At 40.2% G+C, this 22,598-nt stretch overlaps 1 protein-coding gene across 1 annotated transcript; it reads left to right on the top strand.

Moving 5' to 3' along the window:
- Nucleotides 1-232: 232 nt before the first annotated feature.
- Nucleotides 233-16,034, top strand: LOC124060721 (desmoglein-2-like). Its single transcript, XM_046391978.1, has 13 exons — nt 233-277; nt 1,740-1,835; nt 3,383-3,541; nt 3,714-3,855; nt 5,073-5,230; nt 8,238-8,372; nt 8,632-8,817; nt 9,698-10,101; nt 10,212-10,354; nt 11,179-11,400; nt 12,135-12,377; nt 13,894-14,024; nt 14,598-16,034. The coding sequence occupies exons 1-13, from the start codon at nt 233-235 to the stop codon at nt 14,823-14,825; spliced, it is 2,292 nt and encodes a 763-aa protein (XP_046247934.1). The 3' UTR covers nt 14,826-16,034.
- Nucleotides 16,035-22,598: the final 6,564 nt, after the last annotated feature.

The raw sequence follows: 22,598 nt of genomic DNA, 5'->3' as shown, positions 1-22,598 counted from the left end.
CTTGCCAATAACCAAATTGTCCTGACTAGTGCATAACACCAGCCAGTGTGTGTGTGTGTGTGCGTGCGTGAGAGAGAGAGTGTGTGTGTGAAAGTGTGTGTGGTGGAGCACTCCTCCTCTTTAATAAACCTCCTCTTCTCCTCCATCAGCTCACAGTCTGTCAGAACCTCTCCCAGCTCTCCATAAGGACTCTAGCACTTCACACTACAGATACTAGGACTTTCTTCTAGTCATGATTCGGGTTTCTCGACTCGTGGTCGTGTTGTTACTGTTCACGGTGAGTACGGAAGGGGTTTCTTGTTTCTGCAGTGTTCTTCTGCTATTGACTGAACAGTTTTTCTGTACTGTCTTGTTAATTCTCAGTGGTGACAAATAGTCTGTTTCAGGTCTGAGCTAAAACATGGAACTGTCACTCTTTTTAAATTTCATGGTTGTTCATTCATTATTCATTCATTATGACCACTAAAATTTGATACAACTCAGAAAGTAGGTTGTTTATATGTGGTTTAACTTGTAAAATAAATGCTAAAGAAAGTAGCTAATCAAGGCTCACTCTGTTCACACTTAGTCTGCTCTCCAGCAGGATTCCCTGCTATGCTTACAATGACGATATCTATTTTGGCATTCTGAATAGTTGTAAAAGGTTGATGTTGTACCATTCTTGAATTGAGGCCTGATTACAAATATGGCTTAGTGTTTGATAAAAGGGCTGTCATTATTTTCAAAGTGTCGAATGGCTCTAGCAGCTCATGCTTGCAACTCTTCTCATGCTGTTTGTTGAGCATTATGCCACAGTTTCTGTGGTATTCTTTCACCATGCAGCAATAGACACAAGACAAAGCAGCAGGTCAATCATCAGGTCATCTCTCTCAAACTGGCAGGTCAACATTCGGTTGGCTTAACTTTTCTCAGAACTGTCTGTCAAAGTACAGACTGTACTCAACTGGCATCTGGCTGGCTATTTGTTCTGTTCTTGTTAAAATGGGACACCTTTCATTCTTTTAATGACCACAGTTCTCTTTCTGTTCTACCTCAGTGAGACCGATGGTCTGATGGAACAATGTGAGTTCTTTTTTTGGGTGCATTTTCCCTTTAAAATCCCAGAAAATCATTGTTTTTCCTTAGTGGAAACAATATTCCAAACTGAAGTATTTAGTGATCAGTGATTGCAGGTCCTACTGGCCAGCCACTGGCTGTATAAAACAGAGCAGTTAATACAATAAGTTGTCACTGCAGCCGTTAGAGGTCATTGAGCATACAGTTATAAACATGCACAAAAAATATTAGGTTGATGGGTCCAGTAGCATATGAGATAAGCTGTGGACACAAGGACACACAAACAAATGATCTATTCTAGGTTTACGCCTGATAGAGATATAAACTGACAAAGAATGTGGAACAGTAAATGTGAAATGGTTTTCAATAACCTTATCTGATCATCAGCTCTAATTGCTGGAGTTTTGGAGTGTCTTCCCTTTCAGTGTTTATTACTTTTGGTTTTGACTGTTTGAGAAGGTATGACTTTCTTACAAAAGATGAAATTTGCCAGCCAGTGCAAACAGGAATGTTGTTGCTGTGAGACTGAGCTGCCGTACTTTCAGTAACTGACAGTACACACTCATGCGGTAAGCTTGTCTGATCATAACTGTTGACAGTTTTCCAACTGTTTCTCCTGAATGCATGTTCTGTATTGACTTTTTGGCCGTTGCTCCAACTGTAATACATGAACTGCATTCCAGCTCCAGGCTGTTGCTGTGGTGAAGGCTTGTACTGATTCCCCGGAGGGACCACTGGAGGAAAATGTAGACTATACTCAAGGCGAATCTGTTGCCAAGGTGAGTCACTGGCCTTTGTCTTGAACTCTATTCTCTTGCTTTGACTCGGATTCACTTCACATTCCACACCCAGAATAAATAGTTCTGAAAATGGACCTTAAGCTAATAACAATAAAACAAATAACCAAATAAACCAAATAAACAAGTAAAGAAGCAGTACAATGTTATCTTGCAGCACACACAGGGGATATGTGGTCGGTGGGTACCTACAGGTTCCCCACTGTAACAGCTGCTCAGTGTCACTGAAACAAGAACATTTCTTAATTTTAAAACTGATAGGACATACAAACATAAACATTTTATTGACTGTAACACCACCTTTTAGGTCCTGTAAATCATATTTGTTGCCTCTTTTGTATTTCATTTTGCATAGGAGACACAAAAAAAATGGCAGAAGGATTAACTCTGAATGCAAATATGCAACAGAAAGCAAAACCTGAACTATCAGTAACACCTTCTATTAAGACCACGTATCTTATGTATTAAAGTGTATATAAGATGTGCTTTATGACTACAATCATAAACACATGATGCTTTCAGACGCACTATATCACAGTCAAATAATATTATACATGTGACTAGTTAATGCTTTTAGCTAGTAAGACTTACTTACAAAACTATACAGATCTCAATCAACTGTAGTAAGAACTCATTATGATGTAATAGTCCATGCAGCATTGAGTGTTATAAATGTATGTGTTAAGTAAATGAAGTATATATTACAGTTTTTCAGAATTGCTAAAACACTATTTCTGTTGTGTGAATCAATTGCTCAGTTGCCTAAACTCATTTGCTGAACTGAGCATCATTTTGACAAAACCATGAACTATCTTCACCTAGTAAAACACTATTTGCAGAACTCAGTCCTTCCTTTTGCAAAACTCTAAACACATTCTCATGCAATAAAACACATTTGTCACTGTGATGCACTTGTGATGCATAACGGTAACAACAAGTGGCAAAATATGAACACAAATAAAACACGTGTCATTCATTGAACACAACGATTCAAAATTGATCACACTTATTTCTCATCATGTCATGACAACATGACAACCAATATAAGCCTGTTCAGAGTGCAAGCAGGATGGTTCTGCAAGCTCATGACAGCAGTGGATCAGAGACACAGAGGACGAGTGCGTGTAAGAGGAGGTAGAGACGGAGGACAAGAAGGAGGAAGAGGAAGAGGGGGGAGAGGAAGAGTGCCAATTTCTGATGAAATCTGGGCTACAGTCATAGACCATGTACTGGTGCATGACATGACCATGAGGGAGGCAGGCCAAAGAGTCCAGCCAAACATCAGCCGATTCTCTGTGTCCACCATAATCTGACAACATTGTTCGGTTTTGAGCACATGTAAAACTATTTTGAGGTGATGATGTGATTTTGCCAAAAGAATCAGAAGTTATGTGAATGTAGTTTGAGAAAAAAGTTTTGTGTTTAGAATTCTGAGAAAAGGACATGAGGATTCAAAAAATGTGTTTTAACAATTGTGAACTGTAATATAAAGGAGATGTGTTTCTAATCTGCTCTTCTTTGTGTTTCAGATTCACTCTGATTTCGATGATGGCACAGGGAATATCATCTACTCTTTAGAGGGGATTGGTGCAAACCAGTATCCCTTCAATGTGTTTGTGGTTGACCCTGTAACTGGAGTAATTCGTGTGACTCAAGTGCTTGACAGGGAGTCCATTGCTTTCTACAGAGTAAGAGACTGTGATCTGTTGTTTGACTTTGATGTCAATTTTCCTTGCTAAAGTAATTGCAGCTTTTCATATTTCATTTTGAGATTTTTGTTTTATTTATTTTACAGGATATTATGTTTGTAAATCAACTGACAGATGGCAAAAATAACAGTATTTGACTTTTCTGTTCCAGCTGTCAGGTGTTGCTAGGTACAGAGATGGTAGGCTGGCAGAAGAAAACGTTGATATACGATTTAAGGTTGTAGATCAGAATGACAACCCTCCAGTGTTTGGAAATATCATGCCCTGTGAGGTGCAGGAGCTCACTCCTCTAGGTTAGTGTTTCTGTTCCCTGATATGTGTTGACAAAGCAATCCTTAATGTCTAAAATGATAAATGGAACAAGGCAAAAGTATGGGCATGCAATATGCTTTATTAAAGATATTTAAAATGAATTATTGATATCATGCTAATAATAGGGTTAATAGTAAGTAATAATAATGCATATGACAGCATCATAGAAATCATCCAGCACAGCTGTTAGACTTTGTGGATCTTTTGTTGATGAGCTCATTGCTGTTGTTTCATATGCTTTTGTACAGTTATGGTTTCAGACTGTCTTTCACCTCCCTACACTCATATTTTCAGTGTAATTTATTCTTTATTTTTAAACTTTACAAACTATACTTACAGCAATAATATTGTTATTGTGAACTTGTCTGGCCATTATAATCTTGTAGGGTAAATCTGATATTATGACAACCCTAGTGTCAGCTACTGTCCACATTACACACCTGTGTTACAGTTTTTCACAATTGTTAAAACACATTTTTTTGAATCCTCGCTGGACTCTTTGGCCTGCCTCCCTCATGGTCATGTCATGCACCAGTACATGGTCTATGACTGTAGCCCGAATTTCATCAGAAATTGGCACTCTTCCTCTCCCTCCTCTTCCTCTTCCTCCTTCTTGTCCGTCTCTACCTCCTCTTACACGCACTCGTCCTCTGTGTCTCTGATCCACTGCTGTCATGAGCTTGCAGAACCATCCTGCTTGCACTCTGAACAGGCTTATATTGGTTGTCATGTTGTCATGACATGATGAGAAATAAGTGTGATCAATTTTGAATCGTTGTGTTTTATTTGTGTTCATATTTTGCCACTTGTTACCGTTATGCATCACAAGTGCATCACAGTGACAACTGTCTTTTATTGCATTAGAATGTTTAGAGTTTTGCAAAAGGAGGGACTGAGATCTGCAAATAGTGTTTTACTAGGTGAAGATAGTTTATGCAATTCAAAAAACTGTAATATGATGCAGCTACACAGCTGTGGATGAGTCAGTAATTGTGAATGATATATAAAACACTTGATATCAATATGATCGTAACTTTTGTTCATTCATGTTTTGTTCATACTTCACTAAGTATGCATGCAAACAATGCACGATTAAAAATATTCACAAAGATGCAAAGATGTCATTAGGAAAGAAATGCACTGAATACTGCATGTAATCAAAAATAAAACTGAAAATAACTTGTTTATTTTTTTCCAGGGACTTCTATTATGAAAATAACTGCAACTGATGCTGATGAACCAGGGAATGAGAACTCTCAGATTGCCTATTCCATCGTAAATCAGAATCCACCCAATGGCATGTTTGGCATTTCTACAGATGGAACCATCTTTGTTAACAGTTTTTTGGACAGAGAGGTATGGACTACAACAACAGATCCAAAGATCTGATCTAAATTCCGGAGGAATTAAATTTTTCATTTCATCATCTGGTCAGTGCCAGCTAATCCAATCACCAATCAGATTTAGTCAAGAAGGAACCCCTTTAATCTGTCTTTTTTGTGTGTATTTTTTATGGAAAGTTTATATTGTCTTTGGGATGACAACTTAACAAAAACCAAGATGACTTAACCTGTCACAAACACACTGTAGCATGAGTTATACAGGGCTTGCAAAAGCATTCGTACCCCTGGAAGTTTTCCACATTTTGTGATGCCACGACCATAAACATAAATAAATTTTAATGGCGTTTTATGTGAAAGACCAACACCAAGCGGCACACAATTGTGAAGTAGAAGGAAAAATATGCATGCGTGCAAAACTATTCAGCCCCCTTTTTCCTGAGTGCAACCAATTGCTGTCAGAAGTTGCCTGATCATTGCTGAATGATCAAATGCTGACCTAATGATTAAATAAAGTCCACCTGAGTGTATTCTGTGAAGGCCACAGAAGTTTGTTAAGAGAATGCCAGTGAGCAAACAGCATCATGAAGTCCAAGAAACACACCAGACAGGTCAGAGATAAAGTTGTAGCGAAGTCTAAAGCAGGGTTAGGTTATAAAACGATTTCCCAAGCTTTGAACATCTCACGGACAACTGTTCAATTCATCATCCGGACATGGAAGAGTATGGCACAAACTACACACCTACCAAGACATGGCTGTCCACCTAAACTAACAGGCCGAACAAGGAGAGCACTGATCAGAGATGCAGCCAAGAGGCCCATGATAATTCTGGAGGAGCTGCAAAGACCCACTGCTCAGGAGGGGGAATCTGTCCACAGGACAACTATTAGTCGTGCACTACACAAATCTGGCTTTTATGGAAGAGTGGCAAGAAGAAAGCCATTGTTGAAAGAAATCCATAAGAAGTCCCATTTCCAAACATGTGGAAGGTGTTCTGGTCTGATGAGCTTTTTGGCCTAAAAGCAAAATGCTATGTGTGGTGGAAAACTAACACTGCACATCACTCTGAACACACCATCCCCACTGTCAAACATGCTGGTGGCACCATCATGCCGGATGGGAAGATGGATGGAGCCAAATACAGGGCAATCTTCGAAGAAAACCTGTTGGTGTCTACAAAAGACTTGAGACTGAGGCAGAGGTTCACCTTCCAGCAGGACAACGACCCTAAACATAAAGCCAGAGCTACAATGGAATGGTTTAACCCTCAGGAGTCGACAGACGCGCCGGCGCGTCCTTATCACAAGACCACTTTAAGACGACGTAGCTGCAAGACGCAGCCTCGCTGAATGCCCACTTTGTGTCGAAAGTGGGCACTTCAAACTATATACCAGTTTTTAAATTTTGTTAATATGTCAAGTAAAACCCGAGTTATGATAAAAAATATACGCACTGTTTTTTTCATGACCATTGCCATCACGTTTGGTGCGCGTTTGGGGCGCGCATTTTATGCAAGAAGACGCAGTAAACACCAGCGCATTGAGCGCACTTCATTCAGCGCACTTCAGCGCATGTTCCCCAGTCGGATTTTAGAGTTTTGTGTGATTTTAGGTCCAGTGTGTCAATACAGTATGTCAAAATGAAAAAAACAACAGTAAATCACACTTGTGAGGTTGTGCTGATGAAAAATGATTCCAAAATGGCAAGATAAAAAAAATTCTAAGTTGAAATATAAAATTAAAATCAAAAATAGTCAACAACTGACAATTATACATGACTTCAGAGGGTTAAAACAAAACATAGTCTGTGTTAGAATGGCCCAGTCAAAGTCCAAACCTAAATCCAATCGAGAATCTGTGGCAAGATCTGAAAACAGCTGTTCACAAACAATCTCCATCTAATCTGAATGAGCTTGAGCTGTTTTACAAAGAAGAATGGGAAACAATTTCAGTCTGTAGACGTGCAAAGCTGGTAGAGGCTTACCCAAAAAGACTTGCAGCTGTAACTGCAGGGAAAGGCAGTTGCACAAAGTATTGACTGAGGGGGGCTGAATACTTTTGCATGCCGCACTTTTCAGTTTTTCATTTGTAAAAAAATTTGTAAATCAGGTACAATTTTCTTTCTACTTCACAATTGTCTGTTGATCTTTCACATAAAATGCTGATAAAATTGATTTATTGTTGTGGCTGTGACGTGACAAAATGTGGAAAAGTTCCAGGGGTCTGAATACAAGCCACTGTATGTTATGTGTTAACTTGACATGACCTCCGTTAGCTAGTTTGCTTGATTAGCCATTCATCATTAATCCTCAGTGCAAGGATGCCAGCAGCCAAACCCAGCTTGGATATTCATTAATATTCAAAATGCCAGTATTTCCCAACTTCAGCTGTTGAAGATTTCTTTCCCTTACTTCATCTTCTAGTGCAGAGAAATTACAGCATGGTTGACTCAAATAGTTTAAACATTTTTATTTGGAGTATTAGTATCTTTCAACATACTTGATTTTCAAATAGTCACCAGACTCATTTGGTTGACACACTGATATTGTCGGTTGCACATATAACAGAAAATGCAGCATGCTAGTTTCTTCACATAGACAACATGTGCTATTGCTTGGTGATCTTGCTTTATTGATTAATACCTTTTGAAAGGAATTATCCATAAGATGTCTTGGATACCCATCAGGGCAACATCTTTATGTGCAAAGACTCCTTCAAATACAACACCAACTGTTGCATGATTGGTATGAAATCCTTTGACATTAACATCCCTGACCAAAACATACACAACTTCAAACAGAGCACTTAATTTGTGTGTATGACCATGTACTCTAGATAAGATTAGCCCCACAGACGTCAAGGTGCATTGTCATACTCTTAGTGAAATTTTCCAACATGTCCTTTCTTCCCACCTTAATTCCAAAACATTTATGACCCTACCAGAAAATGACAAGTTTCATTCCTATAATTTCTGGAAATGACAGTTAATGTTGGTATTTACAATTTTTTTCCTACTTTTTAGGAAGCAGATCAGTACAATCTGACAGTGAGAGGTCAAGACTTAAATGGCAAACCCGAGGGAAACACTGCAACCAGCACTGTTACCATTAAGGTCCTGGATATGAATGACAACCTTCCTACACTGAAACAAGAATGGGTAGCCTTATTTTTTGCACTCTCCTATATCAACATATTGGTATATCAATTGTATATTTGTACCAGAAAAACAATGTCCTTGAGGATTTTCAGAGCTGTATGATTTCACTGTTTTTGTTTGAGGAAATAAGGAATATATTAAAATGTTGACACGCTCACAGATCACTCAGTAAAGAAGAAATGTTCATCACGAATGTGTCGTCAAACAGATCTTGTAGAAAACCTTGTTACGTTCATCTCATAATGTGTTTTACTTGCAGTTTGAGGGCGGCATTGAAGAGGATACACAAGGTGTGGAGGTGATGAGAATCAAAGCAGAAGACCTGGACCTGGAGGGAACAGAGAACTGGGAAGCTGTGTTTGACATTGTCAATGGCAATGACGCTGGATACTTCAGCATTAAAACAGACCCCAAGACCAATGAGGGCATCCTAATGCTTGACAAGGTACTTGTGAATGAGCAGCACAACCGAGGTTTGGCAGTATTTAATGAGAAGCAATATAATGCATGTCTTAGCATCCCAGTCCTTTGTGAGATAAATGTGGTATAAATTCTTCTTACATATGATTGTTCCACAAAGCAGCAGCTCCTTCTCATACCTGTGGGCTTAGCCTCACTAGATGCTTTGGGTGTAGGACCTCTTTCAAGGATCAAGGATCAAGGATCAAGGAACTTTTATTGTCATACCAGCTCACATTTGCATGCTTATGGTATGAAATTAGGACTCAGGTCCTGGGAGCAATAGGTAGGGAATTTTTATAAAAAATATGAAATGAAAAGTTGAATAAAAAAATAGAAATATAAGCTAAGTAAATATAATATAAAGAATATATAGGCTAAGACAATTATGACATAAAAAAAACTAAAAATTCTGAGAAAGAAAATAAATAAATAAGAAGCCAGTTTAGCATGTGAGGATAGATATGCATGTATGCTTTTGCTTTCGGGCACATCGTTTCCTCTTGCCAGCCGCTCCCTGTACTCTGCTGCGCCACTCTGTTGTCCTCAGAAGCCCCTGTCTTCCAAGTGTGGATTTCTGCTTCGGTGAGATCGTAGTAACCAAACTATCTCTGACAAGCATAGGTTCAGTTGGGCTGTACTTCACACGCGGATTTAACTCTGAACTAGTGCTGCTTTAGAAAAAATGACAATGACGTATCCATCAGACATCTATCTTTAACATTATCGATGTACACAAAACAGCACCTGCTGTTCAGTCCTTATTTTATTCAATATAATGAGCCTGAGTTGACAAATCGTGATATGTGTTGTTATTGTTATAATAATAATCTGTGACCATTGTGTTTGTGTGTGACATTTCACAGGCTGTAAATTATGAGGACATGAAGGACCTTGACCTAGGAATATCTGTTAGAAACAAGGCTCCACCATATGATGGATCTTGGGCAAGTTCTGGAACTAGTAGAAGTTTTGCAGGAGGGGGAGGCAGAGGGGGAAGATGGCGAAGGGGAGGAGGAGGAACAGGTGGATCAACTGGTGGTACTGGTACGGGAAGTTGGTCTGGAGGATCATCATGGCAAAGTGGGACGACATTTAAAACCTATCCAGTCAAAATCAATGTAAAGAATCAGCCTGAGGGGCCAGCCTTTGACCCCAAAGTCAAAGCTGTTCCCATCTCAGAGGGAGGCAACTCCTTCAACATTAATGATGTTATTGCCCGCTACCCTGCAATAGATGGAGACACTGGGAAACCAGCTGAGAATGTCAGGTCAGTACATACACAAGCACATACACATGAAGTGTCTGCAGTTATAATTACAATGTCAGCTTAATTTTCTACAATCAGTAGTAACAACTGACAGCTTTTTTCTGCTGCAGGTATGTCAAGGGCTCAGACCCTGACAACTGGCTAACCATCGACCCAAAGACAGCTGAGATCAAACTGAACAAGATGCCTGATAGAGAATCTGAATTTCTAGTCAATGGGACATATTTTGCTAAAGTGCTGTGCATCACTGAAGGTACACTCTTCTCTGTGTTTAGTGCAGACTCAGATATTTTACACATCAGACTCTCAGTGGAAAGTAGCTGTGAAAAGGTACTACACCTCAAGCTTAAAAATCTTAACTTCACTAGTGGCTTCAGCAACCTACAGTGATTGGTGAGGCACTGACTTCATCACAATCAGATTTACAAACATGTAAACCCTACAGAGTAGTTTATTCAAGATACAAGATACAAGATAGGTTTATTTGTCATACACACAATCATACACGGTACAATGTGCAGTGAAATTCTTTATGTCCCTGCTACCAAAAAATAGGTAAATAAAAAAATTTAAATATTGCAAAAAGAGAACACTTATAAAAAAATAATTAATAATTTAGTTCATATGGAAAAAGTGTTTGAATATTTTAGTAGCGACATACAGAGAGACAGCAATACGGTCTCACTGCCTAGCATGCCAGCAGTTAGCCGAGTCATTGCGCCATAGTGAGGCTCCGCAGGCTGCTGCCTCACCACACGTCTCTTAGCATTTGAACGGTAAATGTGACAATTCAGCGATTTATAATAAAAAGAGAATTAAAACCGGTGAAGTTAAATGGAAAATAACTTTAGAACAAATCACTGGATAAATATAACCATTTAGTTTATTTTTTCATTTTACATTTTTTTCTTTCCGTGATGACAGGTGAGGCACGGCCTCTCCTGCCTCACCTGACTGCACGTCACTGATGGTGATACATGTTGGTTTTCTTGTGTACAATGTTGTCCTGAGGCAAAGTGAGGTAAAAAGGAAATGCTGAATGATCTGTTCTTATTTCTCTTTGTGTTTCCAACACAGACCAGCCTGCTAAAACGGCCACCGGCACCATAGCAGTCCAGGTGGAAGATTTTAATGACCACTGCCCCACCCTGACCAGCAACATCCAGACTATGTGTACCACGCATGATTCTGTTATTGTGAATGCTAAAGATGAGGATGTTTTCCCTAACGGACCTCCTTTTGACTTTGTAATCGTCCAAGTGGGCACTAAGGGCAAATGGCAAGTGGAGCATCTCAATGGTAAGGAGAATACTGTAAATTATTTAATAGTTATGGTATATGGAATATAGCTAAAAATACACAGTTAGTATAAAGTTGGAAATGGCTCAATATTGACATAAACTAACAGACAGAATGGCTGTGCATCCCTTTTTTTTTCCCTTTTTAAATTGGTAAGTTTTGGTGTCATTCTTTTACATGTCTTAGGCGTGATCGACTGGTGTCAGGGAAATCTAGATATACAGGGATATACAGTATATATATGTGTGTGTGTGTGTGTGTGTGTCTTCTTCAAGCTCAAGTCCTCTACTCCTGGGAGTTTGAAGGTTCTGCTGTTTGTCAACCACCACAATGTCCAGCTGGTTCACCGTCACCATTTTGTTAGTCTGAATCTGGAAGTCCCAGAGGGTCCCAGCTTGGTCATTCTCAACCACCTTGGGAAGCGTCTTTTATTCTGACCTTGGGACTTCCAGCCCATACTGACTGCAGATGTTCCTGTATACTATGCCAGCCAGTTGGTTACAGCGTTCCACTATTTATAGCATAGAGTGTCCATCCATCCATCCATTTTCTATACCGCTTATCCGTCAGGGTGGCGGGGGAGCTGGAGCCTATCCCAGCTGACTACGGGCGAGAGGCGGGGTACACCCTGGACTGGTCGCCAGTCAATCGCAGGGCTAGCATAGAGTATATTTTTGGAAAATTTGCCACAACGATTTCCTATTCTTTTCATTTGTTTGTCTTGTTGCTGGAAGACACTGCAGCGATCCTGAGGGCGAAGGAATCCATGTGGCCTGGTGTGTATGAGGTGGAATTTTTGGTCAAGGATCAGCAGGGACATTCCTGTCCAGAACCACAGAAAGTGAAGGTCCAAGTTTGCACCTGTGAGGATGGAGTGCAGTGTGGAAAACGAGGCAGCAGTGGTCAGTCCAGCAAAGGGGTAGAGTTCGGACCTGCAGGCATCGGACTGCTACTTCTGGGCCTGCTGCTCTTACTACGTAAGTATGATGCGATGCTGGTTATGATGAAGGGTCATGTGATCAAACATTGATGAAGACAGGTTCAAATCTAGTTAGGCCAAAGCTGAGGCCAGAGCAAATGATTCAAAACTAAGAGCAAAACTAGCTTGCAGCCAATACATGTTTTTTTTTTTTTGTCTTTTTTTTTTCAAATAGAAAATAAGAATTAAGGACTTTGTTCAATATGAACATAATAATAAGATTTATTCGTCAGGCACTGACATAATGAAAATTCTGAATACATAAATATTCACAGGTACATAGCCTGAGACCAAGTAAGGTGTGATTTTAAATTGGCAGAACATCAAGACGAACCTCAGAAAGTAGTGGGAGGAAGATAGGAAGTAATACACTACCCACCTAAGCCCTTATGAGAGCTAATCAATACTGCCTGACCCACAAAAACTGTTAATATGCTGAATAATAAGAATAATTATAAAGATGCAAACTCTGTCACTTTGTCTTCTTCTTCCCTCAAACAGTGTATGAATTTGAGAGACAGAAAGAGGTGGCATATGGACTATTGCAATGTTTCTGAACATTATTCTGCCAGTTATTAATAACTGTGTTACGTAAAAATAGATAAGTTGAGGACACTCTGAGCTGAACTCCACACACACAGACACGGAAAAGAGGTTTAACAGATTTTATGTGAAGTTCCAACCAGAGTTCAAAAACTCTTAGTCTGAAAAAGAGTAGAAGTAGAAGTAAAATAATTCAAAAACTTGGGCGGCAGGTGAGTAGTGATCAGGGGAAAAATACACAAAAACTCGATGGTCTGCAGAGCAGGACACCAGGAGACATGAGGAATGCAGGGAAGAGTTGGGCGTGAGTCACGGTGGAGCAATTCACAAGATTAGTGAGAGCCTGAAGCACTGATACCACAGTTGGAGTCACACCGATCTGATGAAGCTGGAAACCATTAACTGGTATTTCATGCAGCAGACAGGAGTGGAGTTGATATCAGCGTGATCAGGAAGTGAGCAGGTGTAGAGGTGGAAGGCAGTGCTCAGGTGAATACGCCCAGCTCGGGGCAGGCCAAAAAGACAGACAGGGGAGTTGAGACACATGACAGGGACAAACCGAAACTCAAGTGACTGGAAACAGAGGAGCACAGAAGGAGGGGAGATCTGGCAGATCCTGACAAACTTAGAACACTGCTTTGTCACCTGTTGACCCGCCTGCCATAACCAATGATATGTGCGATATGTGTCTTGCCAACAGCACCTACTTTATCAAATTCTCAGTTTTTTGTATTTATTATTTAAAACTGTTTTTTCATTAGTTCCTTCCTATTTGTGTTGTATTACACTTTTAATCTTAAAATAGACTGGTTATAGATACATCAAGTGGTTGCCTGTTACAAGAGAATTGTATTGTACTTTGTAAATTGAAGCTGCCCCTCTATTTTGAGGACTCGACTACTACTGTAGTTCCCACACCACTTTGGGAGCTACTTGGGAGATAGACTAAAACTTTGCTGTTGTTGTTACAGTCATTCCCCTGTTGCTGCTCTTCTGCCAGTGTGGGGGAGTTGCTGGTCTTCCAGGAAACTTTACTGAGATGCCTTTCGACACCAAATCAAACCTCATTAACTACCACACTGAGGGCCAGGGAGAGAACACGGTGAGACTAACATATTTAGCTTTTCAACAGATGACCACCATTGTTGAGGACAAGAATCCTGCTATATTTAATTGTGGCTCACAATTGAGAAAATGTGTGGTCGAAAGCTGCATGAAATGATTTTTCACTGCTAGGCAGCAGAATAACTGTTGACTCTGTATTAACATTTGGATCATTGTCATATGATATGGTAATCGGCTTTTGCCACACTAAATGTAAGTGCTTAGATGATAAATCAAACGACTACAAATCAAGCCCATCTGCAAATTTCTTTGCCGTAACAGTTCAACAATCAGTCATGCTGTGTACTTTCCGGCTTTTACTTTTAAGAACCAATTTAACCTCAGGAGCATTTTAAACTGACTAGCTTACTGTGTGTTAATGGACATACCAACACAGCATTTTAAGAGCACAAAACAAATTCTTTGGCACAACCATTGTTTTACCCAAGAATGAAAGAAATTATTCTGCAATGATTGTTGTTTTTTTTTGTTTCAGTGATAGCTCTGTTAACTAATGATTTTTGAATTTTTGAATTTTTTTGTGGGACTCTTATGTTTAATTTAATCTCAGGGAGTCCTGGTTGTTGGAGGGCCGGTAAGCAGTGGAGGACAGCTTGTCCAGGAGGAAGGAGATCTGTCCCAGAAGAGTGATATCTCTGGATCTCAAAGAGTCCTCCACAGCAAAAGCAGCACGTCTGCTGAGTCTCAGAGCAGCATGGTGGGTTCATCTACCACCACAGTAAACACAACCCCCTCCTACCGCAAGGTGGTGGTGCAGGAGACACGAGAAATTCACTGAAGGACAGATTGGTGGGACAGCAGACAACCTCTTCAGTGATGCCATTAAGACTTTTCTCTGGCCTGGTCCAAATGGTGATGGGATGCTTGTGGGACTCAACTAATACAAAACAGTCAATGGAGAGAGGGCATGTTTCCCATACTCCTTCCTTGACAATTGAATTTTTTGAATTTTTCAATGAAACAAAAAGAAAAGAAAAAATGCCAATCCCAGCCTCCCTTCAAGCAGTGCACTCCTAAAGGTCAGGGGGAGAGGCAATGTTACATTACAGTACATGGTCATTACTTCAAAGAAAGGAAGGAATAAATAAACAATAAAATAACGACAATGGTCATCTAATGTCCAAAACTATCCTAGCAGACCTATTTAGTAACTTCACGCAGCCCCACATCTCTGTTGCTGTGCAGTTATCTAGGGCAAAGTTCTCCAGCACAGATATCTCCACACATACACATGATTACATTTGTTTATTTTCTATATATGATCTTTTTTTTTACATTTTTTATATCTTCACCACTGTTAAGACTGTCTTATATCTTTAGTGGCACAGAATGTCACACAATCATTTCAGTATAAAATCCGTATATTCTCATATTTTATGTCGTTTTCAGTGCTATTGTTTTGCATTATCTCTTACACATTTATATTCCTGCTGTGTGTTGGCACCAATATAACAGACATGAATACTTTGGATTTGGTAGATCAATTTTGTGTCAGATTAGGTTGCTACATATGGTTGGAGCGAGAAACGTCAGTGTCCGTTCTTGTAATGAAAGAAAACTGGGTAGCTGACTGAGGTTTATTCCTTTAAGTTTACAAAATCTTCTGTTTGCTCTGTAAGTTGTTCCCTTTTTCTTGTATTCAAAAACATTGATGGGAAGCTCCACTTTTCAGGTTGTTCTGTAAATATTTTTCTAATAAATAATAAATATAGCAATTTGGATTGAAAAGATACAGAAGAAATAATAGTGTATTTACGGTACTCATATCTGCTATGTCACCACAGGAGCTTATATCACCAAAGAGCTTATACGGTATACAGCTTATACAGTATTAACCGGCAACTTCCAGAAAAAAATGAGACACTTCAAAAACTGCCGTCCCTCTAATGGCCACTTGAGGCTGGCACCAGAAGTGACTCATTCCCCATCCCCCTTGTTAAATTGATCAATTTTACAGCAGAAATAAACATGTTTGCCACCTTCATGACAACTGTTTGTGGGGTGAATTTTTACATATCTCACTTATTTAAATTACATTAAGGCTTAAAATTATGCATAATTTATAAGGTGTGATCACTTTGAGTGACGGCTGCAAGCAGGTGAACTCTGGAGGACAAAGCCATGTGCAATGCACTCAGTTTCTTAGGAAATCAACTCGTAGTGTCAAACAGGTTATTTTTTTTGAAACTTTTGGGGTTAAAAAGCCGATTTATTTTCTTCTCAATCTCTGCAGCAACGAGTGCAGAGCTGCTGAAATACACAGTATAGTAACCATTATTACTTATTTTATCGTTTATTTCATCATCAACCAGCTCCCAGGGTTGCTCCTGATTTTATAATGTTACTTAAGTGACAGAGGGTAGTCCAAGATAACTAACACATTCCTTATGTTTGGGCTGGAGGCCAAGGTAGTGCCATCCATCCATCCACCCATCCATTCTTATACCACTTATCCGTCAGGGTTGCAGGGGTGTTGGAGCCTACACCCTGAACTGGTTGGCAGTCAGTCACAGGGCTGACACACAAAGAGAGACAATTACACACGCATACACTCATACCTAAGGGCAATGTAGAGTAGCCAATTAACCTAATGTGCATGTTTTTTGGGGGGTACTTTGGGAAGAAGAAGAAAACCGGGAGAAAACCCATGCCGGCACAGGGAGAACATGGAAACTGTCTTGCTGCTAGGTGACAGTGCTAACCACTGCACTCTGGTAGCTATATCATTAGATAACTTTTTTCTATGATATTTAGGACCCAGCACAATAATTTCAGTTTTGTCTGAGTTTGGAAGCAGAAAGTCACAGGTTATCCAGGTTTTTATGCTTTTGAGACATGCCTGAAGTGCCTGGAGTGTTTCGTAACACATTACCAACGGAAAGCATATATAAAATGAATAGTATTAGTCAGAGAAAAGATACTTGTGGAACTCCGTGACTAATTTTGGCATTTACAGAAGTCGTCAGTTTATGTATGTATATGTTTATATTATATTAAATACCACATAGCACTGACATGATGTTCAGGGTGTGTTTCTGATTGGACCTCAGGGGAGATTAGGGACTAACTGAAATCTTTTTCTTTTTTTTTTTTTTCCTGACCAAACACATTACGTTTAAGAGATGAAAGGTGGCTGTCTGTTTTTCACGTGTAGTTGGTTCATGGTTACAGAGAGCTGCAAGCAACAGTGTTATTCTCCCTTTTGAGTACTACTTTCTCTTTTTTGTAATATATGTTATCATAATAAATTCTCTGCTCATCGAGCAGCACAAATTAAATCCATGTTAATTGTTGCTGTTCATTCTATGTGAGTGTTTGTCATATCTTAAAAGAGTTATGTTACCTTAAAAGAGAATCTTATTTCATCAAAATGTACTGAAATACCTGAAAGTAAATACAGATGATAGATTTACATTAGTTGGTAAAAATATGGAGATTGTCTGCACGTGGCCTGTACGGCCTAGTCATGATCTACAATGATACATAAAAATCATATCATAATAATAACCTAAATTTTTAGTTGATTTATATTTTGTAGTGAGCATAAAGTAGCACAAAATGGAACATGTAAAGTACAAGTACCTCAAAACTGTACTTGAGTAAATGCTCGTAAATTTCACCACTAGCCTCACCATCCTGGTGCCATTTGCTTTCTAACCAGTCAGTTCTCTTTCAGGTTGCGCGTCCCAAATTGCTGAAGACACCAACAATAGCGCTCGTCTCACACAAACTCTGACTCACAGACAGACACACTCCCCGAAGGGAAATTCTTTTTCGTACAGACATTGCACTTGCAGTTATCCCAACCAAGAAAGAAAAGTGAAAGATATAAAAATATAAAAATAGGATAAAGAACAGATAAGTACAAATCTAAAAATACAGGTATTTACATGTGTTAAAAATCTAAAAATACAGGTATTTACATGTATTTATACACGCCCTGCATGTCTGCTTTCTGTCAGGTACTGAAATTATACACCTGCAGAAGTTCTTTCCCTCTCAGTCCCCACTGTATTATCTCATATAACAGCTTTAAAGCAATAGTAATCCATTTGAATCCAAACCAACATGAGATATGAGCATAGAACCACAATAACCAATGTCTGAATACCAGTCACAAAACCCGAGACAACCAGGTCAAGACACTTCCCAGCTAAAGAGGAAGGTCAGGTTTAAACCCAACCCCAAACAGGGTATGAGATATGGTGGCAAAGCCCCAACTCCATTTAAAGGGGAAGACTTCCAAGAGGAAAGTTTAAAAGAATTTATATGGAAGTGTGTGGCTGAGACCTTAAGATCGACCACTCAAACCGCCCACTAACCCAAACAGTGTCCCCAAAGAAGTCTGAGGCCAAGCAACCCAACGGTATGACTAGACAAGACTTCCTCTTCAACTGATGCCAAGGTTTTACTTTATGGGTTGGAGAAAAGGACTAACGGGGGTCAGGGCACTCCCTGAGCTCCCCACACATACTCCTAATACCAGACACTCTGTTCCTTTGACTGTCTTTGTTTGATTTCTTTTTGACCTTCTTATAGCATCACCAGCACCAGTAGGATAGATTGTCCGGACCAACACACGCCCTGACTCACCTGTTGGTGATCACCATGGTTACAAAGCCACTCTCCAGACATTTCAGCAGGTTGCATATTGGCCATCCATGAACAATGATGGCAGATGTTACATTCAAGGGTGCCTTACCTGCTGTCACTTTCAACCAACCATCCTCTGAATCGAGCACCGCTTGAGGGAAAGGGGGGTCACCTTTTCAGGTTCCAACCTTCAAGTCAGCTGGATTGGACCAGTCCCTAAATCTTCCGGAGGTAACAAATACCTCCTCCCAATTGCCACAGACCCCCAGAGGTTAGAGATAAGCTTTGTCTTAAAGTTACCTATTATAGAACAGCAGAATGAGTGACTGAAGTCTGTGTTGAAGTTTGGTTTTGGCAAAACAATCCACACGTATGTCATCAATATTGGCATATCGTGAGGAAGACCCCTCACTGCATCGCGAGCCTTAACACATGCGCCCGAACAAGGAATATTCACTGGGTCTGCCCAGCAGCCCATTTATTAGAGAGGTGAATGACCGCAGTGGATTGAGAGTCGACTCACTCTAGCAAAAATGCCAGGGTACCATGTCTGCAAGAACAGAGGAAAGTGAGACCCTCGCAGAGTGAATTGGCCACCAATGGTTTGTGAATGCAGCCACCACGAAGCCCTGTTAGCCTATGACCGCCATGATACAGCCACTAAGCTTTCTCAGTGGTTGAATCATCACAGCAATCGCAGCCCTCATGATGTAGGATGTAGAATACATAGCCAATTCACTGACACTCTCTTCTTTCTTCTCTCTTTCTTTCCTTGGGTACCTTCATTGAGCTATGCTTTTTGAAATTGTGTTAAATGTACTGTTGAAATGCCAAACAACCATAGTTAGTCTATTAATCATCTCTGCCCAGACTGTGCCTCAACTCTGCCCAGACATTAAAACCTCCATGAACTATGAACTTTAACCTGTTGATTATTGTGCCTGCTCGTCCACCAACAGGAAGGAAGCCAGAAGGATCACCACCTTCATCACAAATGGACTATTCGACCTTAGAGTTGCTCGAAAGACTGTGGCCCCCACCCCATTCTTCAGACCAAAGGGGGGATGTTGGGATCTCTAGCCATGTGCTCAGGAGAACAATAGAGCTGCCTGCATGTACCCCAAGAGACCTGAACTAGAGTGACTGACTGTTAGAGCCCCCCCCCCATGACGCACATCTAGTCGTAAATCCTCAATTCAAACTCAGGATCGGACAGACACTGGCTGTGGTCCAGCCATCTCCACGGCGTGGATCACTGCGCAATCAGCTGATCTCATGTTAACGACGACCACGCGCCGACTTTGTTAAGGATGAAACAAAGTTTGTTTTTTTGCCAGTGATTTTCCCCACTGCCCCTAAAGGATTAATACTCCGCTTCGCCTGAGGAACGAGATAATGGACCGTCAGCACCCCGTTGAGGACAGTGCTGCGAACATTTAAGAGGACTATTAATTTTCCAAATCTGAAGGGTCGGAGCAACTCACAGTTAGAGGCTTATGTCTGGGCAGAGGCAATATTAAGATAGAATTTATTGTGTGACTTTTTACTTGTAAGTGCTGCACTCATTTAACTTTGTTACCGATCATCCAAACTCATCAGTTCCGTGAGCTCACGCGTCACCAGTTAAAGGACCAATATCTGATCAGATAACCTTCGGTTTACTGACTCCGTTATTTTGTGGTGATAGTGTGAGACTCAAAAGAACTGAAATTGTGATCTTTATTGGGCTCTTTATTTCTTCTTTTATCCTTAGCTCTTTCTCTCACATTTTTACATGGGCATGAGGTAGAGGTCTGAGCACGCTATCACGAATCTCCTCGCGAGACATGTGACGCTTGAGGGTCTTCGCCTTGTACTCTTTGTTCGCCACGTTAGCCACATTGCATGGGCAATCGCCATCTTGGCTCTGAGCTGCACGCTCTGCATGCCACTCTGCTGCCATCTTGGTCCTTCCTGATACGTCACTCACGTGACTCCATCGTCATCTCTCTCTCTTTCTCTCTCACACACACACACGCACACACACTCCTGTATATATGCACACCCATATACATAGATAGGATAGATATACCCTTGCTGCTGTACCTGTGTTATCCCTAGTTAGTAGTTAATGTGTGAAGATAAAACTTGATTATAATAGTGTTTATTGCAAAGTGATACTTATTTCTAAATGGTTGTTGCTGGTTAATAAATCCTGTTATAATTTAACTTGTCTTTGTCTGTGGTTATTGTGAATGTACTTGTGATAACAGCTGGATTCATGACAGTCAGTGCTCGGATTTACTCTTCATCAATTTTAAGACACTGCTGTTTCCCACTTATTAATTTGGCCATTGGTCCCTGGTGACAGGGTGGTGCCCTGATTTTTACGTGTAAAAAGGATACACTGATTTTATTTCAGTGATTATTCCCATAATCACTGACCCTTCTTGCCAATAACCAAATTGTCCTGACTAGTGCATAACACCAGCCAGTGTGTGTGTGTGTGTGCGTGCGTGAGAGAGAGAGTGTGTGTGTGAAAGTGTGTGTGGTGGAGCACTCCTCCTCTTTAATAAACCTCCTCTTCTCCTCCATCAGCTCACAGTCTGTCAGAACCTCTCCCAGCTCTCCATAAGGACTCTAGCACTTCACACTACAGATACTAGGACTTTCTTCTAGTCATGATTCGGGTTTCTCGACTCGTGGTCGTGTTGTTACTGTTCACGGTGAGTACGGAAGGGGTTTCTTGTTTCTGCAGTGTTCTTCTGCTATTGACTGAACAGTTTTTCTGTACTGTCTTGTTAATTCTCAGTGGTGACAAATAGTCTGTTTCAGGTCTGAGCTAAAACATGGAACTGTCACTCTTTTTAAATTTCATGGTTGTTCATTCATTATTCATTCATTATGACCACTAAAATTTGATACAACTCAGAAAGTAGGTTGTTTATATGTGGTTTAACTTGTAAAATAAATGCTAAAGAAAGTAGCTAATCAAGGCTCACTCTGTTCACACTTAGTCTGCTCTCCAGCAGGATTCCCTGCTATGCTTACAATGACGATATCTATTTTGGCATTTCTGAATAGTTGTAAAAGTTTGATGTTGTACCATTCTTGAATTGAGGCCTGATTACAAATATGGCTTAGTGTTTGATAAAAGGGCTGTCATTATTTTCAAAGTGTCGAATGGCTCTAGCAGCTCATGCTTGCAACTCTTCTCATGCTGTTTGTTGAGCATTATGCCACAGTTTCTGTGGTATTCTTTCACCATGCAGCAATAGACACAAGACAAAGCAGCAGGTCAATCATCAGGTCATCTCTCTCAAACTGGCAGGTCAACATTCGGTTGGCTTAACTTTTCTCAGAACTGTCTGTCAAAGTACAGACTGTACTCAACTGGCATCTGGCTGGCTATTTGTTCTGTTCTTGTTAAAATGGGACACCTTTCATTCTTTTAATGACCACAGTTCTCTTTCTGTTCTACCTCAGTGAGACCGATGGTCTGATGGAACAATGTGAGTTCTTTTTTTGGGTGCATTTTCCCTTTAAAATCCCAGAAAATCATTGTTTTTCCTTAGTGGAAACAATATTCCAAACTGAAGTATTTAGTGATCAGTGATTGCAGGTCCTACTGGCCAGCCACTGGCTGTATAAAACAGAGCAGTTAATACAATAAGTTGTCACTGCAGCCGTTAGAGGTCATTGAGCATACAGTTATAAACATGCACAAAAAATATTAGGTTGATGGGTCCAGTAGCATATGAGATAAGCTGTGGACACAAGGACACACAAACAAATGATCTATTCTAGGTTTACGCCTGATAGAGATATAAACTGACAAAGAATGTGGAACAGTAAATGTGAAATGGTTTCAATAACCTTATCTGATCATCAGCTCTAATTGCTGGAGTTTTGGAGTGTCTTCCCTTTCAGTGTTTATTACTTTTGGTTTTGACTGTTTGAGAAGGTATGACTTTCTTAC

The sequence above is a fragment of the Scatophagus argus genome, chromosome 6 (assembly GCF_020382885.2).
Source record: "Scatophagus argus isolate fScaArg1 chromosome 6, fScaArg1.pri, whole genome shotgun sequence".
Classification (NCBI taxonomy): Eukaryota; Metazoa; Chordata; class Actinopteri; family Scatophagidae; genus Scatophagus; species Scatophagus argus.
The sequence above is the reverse complement of the archived record's forward strand: the minus strand, read 5'-3'. Positions and strand labels throughout refer to the sequence as shown.

Coding starts and splice junctions, on each gene's coding strand:
- LOC124060721 (XM_046391978.1), top strand. CDS start 233: ATGATTCGGGTTTCTCGACTCGTGGTCGTGTTGTTACTGTTCACG. Junction 10,102..10,211: donor AAACCAGCTGAGAATGTCAG/GTCAGTACATAC, acceptor TTTCTGCTGCAG/GTATGTCAAGGGCTCAGACC. Junction 14,025..14,597: donor AGGGCCAGGGAGAGAACACG/GTGAGACTAACA, acceptor ATTTAATCTCAG/GGAGTCCTGGTTGTTGGAGG.